At 49.0% G+C, this 12,500-nt stretch overlaps 1 protein-coding gene across 1 annotated transcript in view; it reads right to left on the reverse strand.

The window, feature by feature from the left end:
* The window catches only part of sox5 (SRY-box transcription factor 5), a 78,440-nt gene that overhangs the window by 17,940 nt on the left and 48,000 nt on the right, over nucleotides 1–12,500 (reverse strand). The window contains 3 exon segments of the mRNA XM_084701393.1: nucleotides 7,521–7,606; nucleotides 11,051–11,074; nucleotides 11,077–11,176. Of these exon segments, the coding sequence (XP_084557519.1) occupies nucleotides 7,521–7,606; nucleotides 11,051–11,074; nucleotides 11,077–11,176 (210 nt within the window).

Here is a 12,500-nt window from a genome sequence, read left to right on the forward strand (position 1 = left end):
GTAGAGATGGAAGAGAGAATGAAAGGAGGATAGGACCGAGAGAGAGAGAGAGAGAGAGGTATAAAGGAGAGGAGAAAAAAAAGAAAGGCCTCACATGAATAAATGAATACGTAGAAAACACAAACAAAAAGATGCCAGCTAAAAAGCCAGGCCCGGCCATTAGTGGAGGGTCTGATGGCCTGTTTGTGTGACGGGGAGAGAGAGAGGACAGCACTTCTCACTGAGCCTCTGTCACCGCTCGGTCCCCTGGGAAAACACTAACAGCCTCTCACTGAGTGAGAGATGTCCCCCCCCCAGGTGCATCGTGGGAAGGGGAACACTTGGGATGGAGGTCACGCGCAGAGAGCTGGCTCTCTCAAGGTGAACAAGTGCTTAGAATAGAGACAAGTCACGGACAGAAAGAGAGAGAAAAGTTTGCAATCTCGGTGCCAGAGGGGACAAAACATATCTTTGTTCCCCTGTGGATCTAAACACACACACACACAAACGCAACGACAAACATGCAGCCACACACACGCACACATACTGACAAAACAATATATAAACATCTTTTTCTTAACTGTTATGTATACCAGTAACTTGAAAATTAATAGTGGTTTCAGTCACGCAAATAGGACTATTCAAATGTAAAACCGCAATGATAATTAATATTCAAGGGCTTCTGTGGTGTTAAAAGAAATCTGCTTTTACCCATCATATTGTCTGACGAAATACAACACAAAATATTTCCATAGTGACAGACCATAATGATTACCACTTGGCTGGGAAGGAGCTTCAATATTCATAAATGTGCCTTTTCCCTTCACCACCTCTTCACTGTCCTCCAGCTTGTACTTCCTTTCACCACACACTGTCAGCCGACCTTCATCTTGCTGTGCTGTCTGTACCTACATACCTCAGAAGTTGTTGTCTGACATGTTGTTTGTGACGAGTGGTGGATGTGTGCTTGGTACGAACTGAGGGTTGGTGCTTGTGTTTCTGGGTGTCAGGTTTTGGACGAGGAGCACTGTGTGTAAAACTTCCCTCCTTCTGTTGGTGGTTGGCTGGTGTCCATCCACAGGAAACAAAGGCTGGTTTATGCAAATGGACGTGCAGATCTTTCTCTCTGTCCCTTCTCTGTTTCTCTCTCCCCTCTCTTTCTCTTCCTATCTCTCTGCCTTTTCCTATCGGCCACGGCTGCATTTCAGCCGCACTTCTCCTAATGCTTCTCACTGTCGTCTCATATACAGTAAAGACAAATAAACGGTATGCTTTTCATAACTGTGTTTTGAATAGCATACAGTTAAAACAAACTCTTTTTGAAGGCTGTGGTGAACAGGATGCGCACGCAGACAGACATTTGTAGATATAGACATATATAGCGTTCTTGGGGAGTGAACGGCTCTGCTCTCCTGTACTCTGCTCTGCTCTCCTGTTCTCTGCTCTGCTCTCCTGTACTCTGCTCTGCTCTCCTGTACTCTGCTCTGCTCTCCTGTACTCTGCTCTGCTGTGCTGTACTCTGCTCTGCTGTGCTGTGCTCTGCTGAACACAGAGACGACTGAAGCTGAGGTCTGGTCCCTCATTTCTGTTCAATTACCCCCACCGTGCCTGCTGGAGGGATGTGCTACGCACAAGCAGCCCCCTCCCTCTCTCCTCCTCTCCTCCCCCCATTCCTACTCCCCCTTCCCTGCCAGCCCGACCCCCCCGGGAGGCGAATTGACCACGGGCAAAGTGTGTGTGTGTGTGTGTGGTTGCCATATTCGGACCACTGGTTCAAAGGATTTATTTGCTGTGTGAATTGAGTTCCATTACAAGGCCAGCTCCCATCACTCAAGTCTGCTCAATGGGCCAGCGATTAGAGTGACAGACACACACACACACAGACAGACACACACACACATACGCTACAGAGCATGCCCAGAGCCTTGCCACGACGACACGCATGTCAGAGAACAGGAAGTGACAGCGCAGAGCCCTGGGGGTGACTAGAGGGGGGATGGACACACACACACACACATACACACACACACACACACGTACACACACACACACAATGAGTGAGTGGGGGAACGTGATTGTGGTCGGGATGAGAGAATAATTTAAATGTCAGCCACAAGCCAGGCATATGGAGGTGGCAGTGAGAGTGGGGGGGGGGGGGAGGTGATGGGGGTGAAGGGGGGGGGGGGGGTTGTCTCTCTGTCCCTCCTCCCTAAGAGTCTGTTTTGAACTCTCTAAACCCCCTTTCTTCTCACTCGCTCTGCCCCTAATCTCTTAATGTGAGATTTTATTCTAGCACCAAGCATCTGTTGGGATCTGGGGGAGATGTCTGTTGTGTGTGTTGTGTGTGAGTCTGTCTGTTGTGTGTGTTATGCGCAGCATTGGACAAGCTGTGTGCAAGAATGCAGAAAAACAATGACCTGTTTACACATGACCAAACAGGTGTGAGTATTGGCCGTCCTAGAATGGACAGGATATTCCTCTGTGTGTGTGTGTGTGTGGGGGTGTACGTGTGTGTGTGTGTGTACGTGTGTGTATGTGTGTGTAAGGACAAAAAGGTGAAAAGGTGCAGTGTGGCTTCTGGCTTCACCGATGGAACCATGAGCTTGATTGTTATTGGCTTTCGTGTTATTGACATATGTGCACACACTCTCTCTCGCTCTCTCTCTCCCTTTCTCTATGTGTGTGTCTCTCTCTCTCTCTCTCTCTCTCAAGCACACACACACACCCTAAGCCCCTTTCATTGGCTGAGCCTCCAAAGTGCCTCTACAGTTGTCTCAGCCGAGGCGAGGAGCAGTCCTGTGTGTCTTTGTGTGATGAGAGCGGAGCAGACATCTTCTCCGTCAATAATCTGAGGCTTTACTCAGATTATCTGCTCTCCCCCCACCACCGTCTTTGTTGTCTGAACAGGGAGGGCTGAGGATGGGCCCACTGCATTGTTTACATGGGCGCCAGGCCTATTGTAGTCCCCCCAATTATTCTATTAGACTCTGCGCCACGGCTGTGGCCTCACATGTGCATCCACTTGTTAGGGTTCGAAGAGGGGGGAGAGGTGGAGGTATAAAAAGTGGGGGGGATGGAGGGAGAGAGAGAGAGATGGACAGGGATAGAAAGAGAATGGTACTGAGCTGTGAGTCTTAAGATGGACTGAATATAAGGATACAAATTCAAGCAGACGTACAGGGCCCACCTCACCCCCGCCCAGCCCCCCGCCCCCCGCCCCCACACACACACACTCCATTGTGAGAGAGCAGAGAAGTTCTGAGGAAGCGCCATCTCAATGTGATCAAAAGGAAAGAGAACGGGCCTGTGAAGACTCTGCAGGCCTGAGACACAATGCTGCCTCTATCTCTCTCCTGCTTTCTCTCTGACACTCTCGGCATCACAGATAACAGCGAGGGGAGGAGCGGAGGGAGAGAAAGAGAACGAGGGGAAGGGGAGGAGAAGGAGAGGGAAGGAGGGAGGGGGAGATGAGGAGGGAGGGGGAGATGAGGAGGGAGAAAAAGAGGGGAGGGAGCAGAGGAGGAGAGGCAGGGTCTGTCCTTGAGTTCCTCCACTACAGGAAGGTTTCCACAGCGAGACTTTCCCGACAGAGTCACAGCAAGACAGGTAGACAGTATTGTGATACCCAAACTGGCAGGCGGTCAGGTACCAGCAGATGAAGAGCCAGGCTGGATGTGTGTGGGAGGGGATGTGGCTCTCTGCAGCTGGGCATTGATCTGTTATTGACCCAGGCGACCTGTTTCCCTGTGTTCTGAGAGATGGGACGTTATCTGCAGATATCTGCTGTGACTGGTGTTTCCTAACTGTTGCCTTATCAGCATCCTGAGAGTCCTGATACACATGCATGACAGCACGCACACACACACACACACACATACACACACACACCCACGCAGACAGGCGCACACACACACACACGCAGTATATAGACAGAGAAGCACATACTGGGCTTCACTAAATGCCTTTCAGCAGGGCTAGTGGATTTTGTTCTTCTGTAGATAAAACAACTAAATATATTCTCAAGTAAAGGTATTAACATGATCTATTTTCTCTCTTTTTCCATCTCCTTCCTCCCACCCTGTCTCTCTCTCTCTCTCTCTCTCTCTCTCTCTCTCTCTCTCTCTCTCTCCGGTGTACAGTACAGTAATCCTGTACAATATGTTCAAACATCTGCCTCTCCATATGACGCCTGACCCGTTCCATTGACCCTCTTTATACCACACACACACACACACACACACACACACACACACACACACACACGGGCACACACACTTGACACACACACATGCCAGCAAGCACACATCCTAGCACACCCACACCTGCACACACAGAAAAGCACCCACGTGCACACACAATATGCACTCCTCCTATCCTACCACGCACACTCCTTTGCCTGTATCCTTTCATACCATCACCCTCTCTACACCTTTGTGTCCTCCCCCATCAACCTCTCCCAACCCTTCTCTCTGTCCCATCGCTCTACCCCCTTATCCCTCCACCCTTCTATATGACCCTTTAACCCCTTATCCCTCCAAATGCCACTCTCAGAGCTCCCTCCATTTGTCTCTCCCTCTAATCTGCCCACTGTACAGAGTCTTCCTGTCTCTGCATGATATCACTGTTCAGTCCAGGCTGGGGCAGGTCAGCAGAGATGCAGATTACCTCCTCTAATGCACCATGTTATGACTCCTCTGCTCGGGCCAGGGCTTAACGCCGTAACCCTCCTCTACACACACGCACACACACACACACACACTCCCTCATAACTCCATGGACCCTGCACACGTCAGGTGGACATCGGGAGTGTGTGGCGTGTGTGTGTGTGTCCTGTGCTCCTCACAGCTGGTCATTGTGCTGCAGGAGTGTATTCATCCAGGCTATGCTGAAAGGCCTTCAGAGGCTAACGGCTCTCCAGGGCTATGACCTGGGCCTAATGAGATCCTCACTGTTACCACTGTCCCCACTACACACAGCTAAGGAGAAGAGATCCACATAGGTGTGTGTGTGTGCGTGTCCTGATAACCGGTTCTTCTGTCTGAGCATCTATTCACGTGTAATGACTACCCTTGTGGACGTGTATCACAAGGGACTCCTGTGGCTGTGTTTCATTCACATGGGCTGCTTGTGTGTGTGTTTGAGTACGTCATTTATACAAGAGTGTGTATACATCTGTATGTGCGTGTACGTGTGTGTGCCTGTACTGTCTCTGTGTGTGTGTACTGTGTGTGTGTCTGTACTGTCTGAGTGTGTGTGTACTGTGTGTATTGTGAGTGTGTGTGAGTCCTGTCTCCATGGCTGTCCAGCAGCAGGGCTGACCCTGGGGCAGGTAGCTGCAGGATAGGCCTCAGCACCGGGGGCTTGTAAAAGCACCCAGCGAGGATCCCACAGGAAATAGGCACAACCGCACGAAGAAATCTGTATTTGGGTTAGGCAGAGTAAATCATTTTCTTTGTTATGAAGCCTTAATCTGGGGTGTTTTTATCCGGGGGATTTACAGAAAGAAAGCTGCCAGTGCCAGCGATGTTTTTCACTTGTTTTTCTGCTTAAATCCAATTGCGTCCGACAGAGCGTCTCAATCAGAGATTTGACTGAATCTCAACACAATTGAACATATGGAGCTGAGATAGAGCCCTGATACAATCACACAGGATGGAAGGGGGACAAGACACACACACACACACTCCCATTCACATGAATGAACAACACACGCATGTAATGAAACGAGAGTGACAGAGGAGTTCATTCGACATGACGCTATTACAGACTGCATCAGCAGAAGGGTGCAGGGGTGTCAGACAGGCGCAAAAGCACTGTTCTAAATCTGCCCCTGAGTGTCAGATAGCCCTTAACCTACACACCCTGCCTTGTATGTGTGAAACAGAGAGAGAGAGAGAGAGAGAGAGAGAGAGAGAGAGAGAGAGAGAGAGAGAGAGAGAGAGAGAGAGAGACAGAGAGAGACAGAGAGAGACAGAGAGAGAGAGAGAGAGAGAGAGAGAGAGAGAGAGAGAGAGAGAGAGAGAGACAGAGAGAGGGTGTGACAGAGAGTGGAAGAGAAAGCTACTAAAGTAAATGTGTTTATCCTGTGTTAATATGCATAGGTCTTTGTGCATCTGTGTTTCTCTAATCATGTGTGTTTGAGTGTGTGTGTGTGTGTGAAAGAGAGAAAGAGTGTGTATGTGAGTGCACGTGCATTCTTTATGGCCTGCCCTGACAGTGATAATGCCCAGAGTGGTGACAGAGGGCTGAGAGGGTGAGTGCCATAGCTCTGGCAGGGGTTAATGTATTTCAGACAGGCGGGAGGGGGGACGCACGCCCAGGCTCTTAACCCCACGCAGAGGGCTGCTGAGGCAGACCACGATGGCTGTGAGAGGCCTGCTCAAGGGTCAGGATCCACACACGATGGGACACTCATTCTACACACTGCTGAAGTGGAGGAACAGATGTTGAGGTTCTTTACTCTCTCTCTCTCCTTCTCTCCGTCTCTCTGTCTCTCTCTGTGTCTGTCTGTCTGTCTGTCTCTCTCTCTCTCTCTCTCTCTCTCTCTCTCTCTCTCTCTCTCTCTCTCTCTCCCTGTCTGTTTCTCTCTCTCTCCTTCTATCTGTCCCTCTTCCTTTGGAGCCAAGATTTATTGGATGCTTAAAGAACAAACAAGTGAGCTTTCTCTCAAAGATGCAGGGTGCGTGTGTGTGAGTGTGTGTGTGTGTGTGTAAATGTAACCTATTGCATGTGTGTGTGTTGAAGGAGAAAAACAGGAGCTGTGTGGAGGGGCGAAGGAAAACAGTTCAGTTCCCTGCGTGTTGCGCGTACACACACAGCTAGCTTGTTACAGCGATTTTTACAGTTCAGAGAACGATGGAGAGAAACTGCCGTAAATCAACTATTGCATGTCGTCTGTCTAGAGACACGACTTGAGTCGTGTTCACGAGACACCGATACACAGCTCTGTCTTCAGATTTCTCTGTTCTCTGTTTGTGCGTGTGTGTGTGTGTTCTGATCTTTACTTGCTGCGCGGGCTCTTTCAGAGCCACAGGGTTTCTATGACTCCAGACAACAGAGAGGAGACAATAGAGCCACTTTAGAGACAACCCTCTCCTCCACTCTTCTCCTTTTCTGTCCTCTCTTTTCCTCTCTCCAAGGTCTCTTTTTCCCTCGGAAACAAAGGAGTACATTTCTATGGAAACATAACTTTGGCACGCTGGGGTTACCAGCCTAGTCAGTTAGCCAGTCAGATTGTAAGATGCTGAATCCTTGGATCCCAGCCACAGACAATAACTCACTGTCTCAACACAAATACTTGAATCAATTAGAGAGAGACATTATTCTACTAAACCATCCAAGCCTGCTGCTCTTTGTTTCTGTTTAACAATAGCCTTGTTGAATAAAATATGGGAATTGTTGGAAGAGTTTGTGATAATGGGACTTGACGTTTGTGATCATGCGGAGTGGAACAAATGAAGCTTAGCTCCTGTTCAGACGGTGTTTTCAGCAGGATTGTCATCATCCTGTCCTCATCTTTGTCATCTTACCACAGCTCTCACCTGCAGTTGTAGGGGTCCAAGGCCGGGCGCTGCTGCGGCAGCAGCTGCCATGGTAGTGGGGATCAGCTGGAGAGGGTAAGGGTCACCTGGACAGAAAGTAGAGAGCATGTCGTCAACAATATCACCATCCTTCCTTTCTTTCCATTCTTCCTTCCCTTCTGTGGCATTTAGAAAATACGGTTCAAGACATGGACGTAACACTGCAGGTTTAATGTAAAATGGTGCAGTGTCTCTAAAATAAAACGTCTTCAATCCCCCCAGAAACGTTGTTTTGTGCATGTTATTCCCCTCTCTCCACCTCCCCCCTCCTCCCCCCTCCTCCCCCTCAGTCCCCCCTCCCACCTGGGGGTTGTTCTGCTGCTGTAAAGCCAGTCTTTGTCCTCTCCCCTGTGCTCATAATGAAAGGCTGATTGTGTGTTCTCCTCTGTAATACCTCCTGACAAAGACAGCCGAGGTGAGGCCCGATAAAGAACCCTGGACGTAATTAAGCCTGCCGCGTCATCCCCTCTCCCCTCCCACCTCTCCCTCTATCCCTCTCTTTCTCCTTCCCTTGTCTTTTCATCCCTCTCTCTCTCTCATTCTTTCTTTCTTTTTCTTTATTTCTTTCCTTCTATCGACCTCTCCTTCTCTTTTTCTATCTATCTATCTATCTATCTATCTATCTATCTATCTATCTATCTATCTCTCTCTCTCTCTCTCTCTCTCTCTCTCTCTCTCTTTCTCTCTATATGTCTCTCTTCCTTTCTCTCTCTCTCTCTTTCTCTCTATATGTCTCTCTTCCTTGTTTCTCTCTCTCTCTTTGTCTTTCTTTCTCTGTCATCTCTGCTTCTCTTTCTCTCGCTAATCACAATCTCTCTGTCTATTTTATCTTTATTGTCTCTTCCCGTTTCTGTCTTCATCTCTCTCTCTCTCTCTCTCTCTCTCTCTCTCTCTGTCTCTCTCTCTCTCTCTGTCTCTCTCTCTCTTTCTCTCTCTGTCTTCCATTCCATCTAGCGAGAGAAAGAGAGGACAGAGAGAAGGAGAGGACAGAGCAGGGAAAGCGCGACTGAGGAGAGATGGGAGGAGAGAACAGACAGGAGAGAATAGAGCAGGTTATTAGTGGCCAGCTGCAGATAGCCTGGCCTGCGTAATTACTGTTCTGGAGAAAGGTCAGGGCAGAGGGTATAGGGGCAGAGAGATAGAGAGTGACTATGTGTGTGTGTATAGCATGTGTTTGTGTGTGGATATGTGTAGGTGCGTGTGTGGGTGGGTGGGTGTGTGTCTGAATGGGTCACAATGCCGCAGACTGAAAAGATGTTTTTTTTTGTATGAAAAAGGAGTTCTCTCCCTAAATGGCCAAGTTCCATCAGCCCATGTGCTGTTGTGGTCAGCCACTGACAGTCACAGAATAATACATATCTGTGCTCTCATATTTACTAAGTCAATGTTTCATTTGCACCCTCATATTTCTGATGGGCAGAAATACAGAATGTTCTCATGGTATAACCATGACTTTATGACCTACAACCCTGTCTCCTGACTGCCCTTCAATTGGACCGCCTCCCAGCTATATCAGGCCAGTGTGTGTGTTTGTCTGTGTGTGCTTATTTAGCACATTGTGTGTTGTGTTTGTGTGTGTTTGTGTGTGGTGTGTCCATTCTTGTAAGTCCTGGGGATGCCAAGAAGTAAGCTAGAAACCAGACGCTGCTATCAGGATCTCTCCAAAACATTTTTCCCATACAACTTCAGCCTAAAAAAAACACCAACAAGAATTCAAGCATTTCTGGAGAGGGGGGGTGGGGGGCAATAAAAGGGATGGAGGGATGGCGTGATGGCGTGAGGGAGGAGGTTATTTCAAGGCTGTGTATTCTAGGCGAGGTTCTTGTCCCTACACAAACATGAGAGCAGAAGATATTTACACTCCTCCTGGGGCCTCCCTAACAAAGGAGAGAATGATAGAAAGACAACTTGTTGCTCTTGGCATTAAACCCCCTTACAGACCTGCTGGTTCAGGATGGGGGAGGGAGGGAGAGATGTAGGGAGAAAGAGAAAAGAAGGTAGGGAGGGGGGCAAGAACGGTACGATGAAGAGAAGTATGGAGGGGGAGAAAGGGAGGAACAGACGATTGAAAAGAAGGCAGAGGGAGCGATGGAGGAGAGATGGTGGGAGAGATGGAGGGAGAGATGGAGGGAGAGATGGAAGGAGAGATGGAGGGAGAGTTGGAGGGGAGAGATGGAGGGAGAGATGGAGGGAGAGATGGAGGGAGAGATGGAGGGAGAGATAGAGGGAGAGATGGAGGGAGAGATGGAGGGAGAGATGGAGGGAGAGATGGAGGGAGAGATAGATAGAGAGATGGAGGGAGAGATGGAGGGAGACATGGAGGGAGAGATGGAGGTAAGAACGAGTGGAAGGAGACGTAAAGGAGAAGGCGTGTATCTCATCTGTGTCAACAGAGCAGCGCTAACTTTCCAGCTGGTGGTAGAACTTCTAAACTGACCTGTCTCATCTGACTGGGCGTGCCAGCAGCACTGGTTTTGGCTTGGGCAGTAAAAAGACAGTAGTGATTGAAAAGCGAGTGCGGGTATTTAAGTGTGCCGTGGGCGTAGGTGAGGATGGCACTAATTGAAATGGAGGGACTTGTTTGGGAAGCTGTGAAGCTCAAGGGGGAGGTGGGGGGGGGGGGACCCCCCACAGCGTGTATATATGTGTGTGTGTGCGTGTGTCTTTGAGCGGGTGTGTGTTCAAGTGTATCTATCTAAAGAACATGCACATGCTGTCTGGTGGGGGCGTGTTGGACGCGTGTGGCAGCCGTGTTGGAAGCTTGTTCTGGCTGCTTCCCGTGTTAATGTGAGGAAACCTGGGGCAGGTCACTTCCCCCCTGGCGAGCTTGTGGTATTCCCAGCCTCTCCTGGCACTCGCCTCCCCTGCCTGCCTCTCTCTCTCTCTCTCTCTCTCTTTCTCTCTCTCTCTCTCGCGGTAAACAACACATTGCCTCACAGTCGGACCACTATGGCCAAAAACACGTCCCACAGGATGCTGCAGCGTTTTTTTTTTCTTTACTTTAGAAAATAGACATGGAGACAAAGGATGAGCCAAGTCCTGTCATCAGCCAGAGACAGAGAGACAGAGAGACAGAGAGAGAGACAGAGACAGAGACATAGAGAGAGACAGAGAGAGAGACAGAGAGAGAGAGAGAGAGAGAGAGAGAGAGAGAGAGAGAGAGAGAGAGAGAGAGAGAGAGAGAGAGAGACAGAGAGAAACTAAGGGAGATAACGAGAGACAGAGACAAAGAGACATAGACATGGAGTGGATTGGAGAGAGACAATGATTGAGATCATGGGAGGAAATAGAGAGTGATAGGGTAAACAGGACCTGTCTGGTTCATCTGGGAGATAATGGGTAGGTCCCAATTGGAGAGGAGAGTGTGGTTCTATTGAAGCATAATGACTTCCTCTTAGGAGTCCAATGTGGGTACAATTCAGATGAGTGTATGACTGAGTGAGTGAGTGAGTGAGTGTGTGTACAAGCTGTATCAGAGGAGAGCCACTCACTGCATCCAGGTTTGTAGTTGAATCCGGGGGCAGCATGAAGCCTTGCTGGGCAGCTGCTGCCGCCAGGGTCCTGTGGTCCGGAGGAAACACTGGGATCATGAGAGGAGGCAGCTGACCCTGCACCTGCTGAGGAACAGAGGCAGGGAGGCAGGTATGAGTCAGAGTCATATATCTGTGTGTGATGGTCAACAGTCAATGGTGTGTGTGTGTCTTTTGATAGGCTCTCAGGTTTTGTGGAGCTCCTATCCATGACCTTTGGCCCCCAGACACAAACAGGGGCAAGGTAGGGTAAGTATAAGGACTACATGTGTTTCATAGTCACACAGACACTCATTCACAGGGTCACAGAGTGATGCTAGATAAGAGTCACGCACAAAGGGTTGCTTTTGCACAGGTGCACACACACACACTAACACATGCACAGTCATACACACACAGATTATCCACCAGTATGTACAGTACCCTCTAACAAACTTTTTCCTCTCTTCTCCTGCACCTGTGACTCAGATAGTATGGTGTGTGTGTGTGACAGACTTTAACTGTGTAGGTCAGTATCTGTGTGTAGTGAGACTAAACCTAAATCAGAAGGAGGCTTGTTCTGGCTCTCCTCTCCTCCCTCCTGCTCTCCTCTCTGCTCTCATTTCTTCTTCTTCTTGACTCCTGTCCTGTTCCTCGGCTGTCCTCTATCTTGTCTCCTCTCTCTTTTCCTCTCTTTTCTTCTGTTGTCCTCTCCTTTCTTCTATTTCCTCTCCCCTTCTCTATCTCTTATCCTCCCCCACTTTAAAATGTTTCCAAGATTTTTAAAAGAAGAGAAAAAAAGAAGAACATTTTTTTTTGGCAAGAGTGGAGAGAGATTGAGAGATTGAGAGAGATTGAGAGAGAGAGAGAGAGAGAGAGAGAGAGAGAGAGAGAGAGAGAGAGAGAGAGAAGGAGACAGATGGTTGCGTTGAAGACAGCTCTGCCAAAAACAACACAAAGACTTCTGAGTGACAGTCTAAAGGAGGGAGATGTCTCCGAGTTAGAGAAAGTGAACAGAGAGATAGGGATGGAGAAAGAGACAGAGGGAGGAAAAGACAGCAGGGAACTAACATTGGAGAGATGAAAAGGCCAGTCAGATAAGTGTTCAGTAGTGACTAACAGTTCCAGTGTTAGGTAACTGAACATAGTGTGCTCTGTAATCTAAACTCGTCATTGGCCAGACACTGTACTCTCCCATTTCTCTGGTTACTCTCTCTCTTTCTCTCCAGTCTTTATCTCTTCTCTATGTGACCAGAGCGAGTGCGATAGCAGAAAGCTATTCTTGAGTCCCCTCCCTTTCTCCTCTCCTCTCCTCTCCTCTCCTCTCCTCTCCTCTCCTCTCCTCTCCTCTCCTCTCCTCTCCTCTCCTCTCCTCTCCTCTCCTCTCCTCTCCTCTCCTCTCCTCTCCTCTCCTCTCCTCTCCTCTCCTCTC

This window comes from Hypomesus nipponensis, chromosome 7 (genome assembly GCF_054491055.1).
Source record: "Hypomesus nipponensis isolate SF chromosome 7, ASM5449105v1, whole genome shotgun sequence".
Taxonomy (NCBI): domain Eukaryota; kingdom Metazoa; phylum Chordata; class Actinopteri; order Osmeriformes; family Osmeridae; genus Hypomesus; species Hypomesus nipponensis.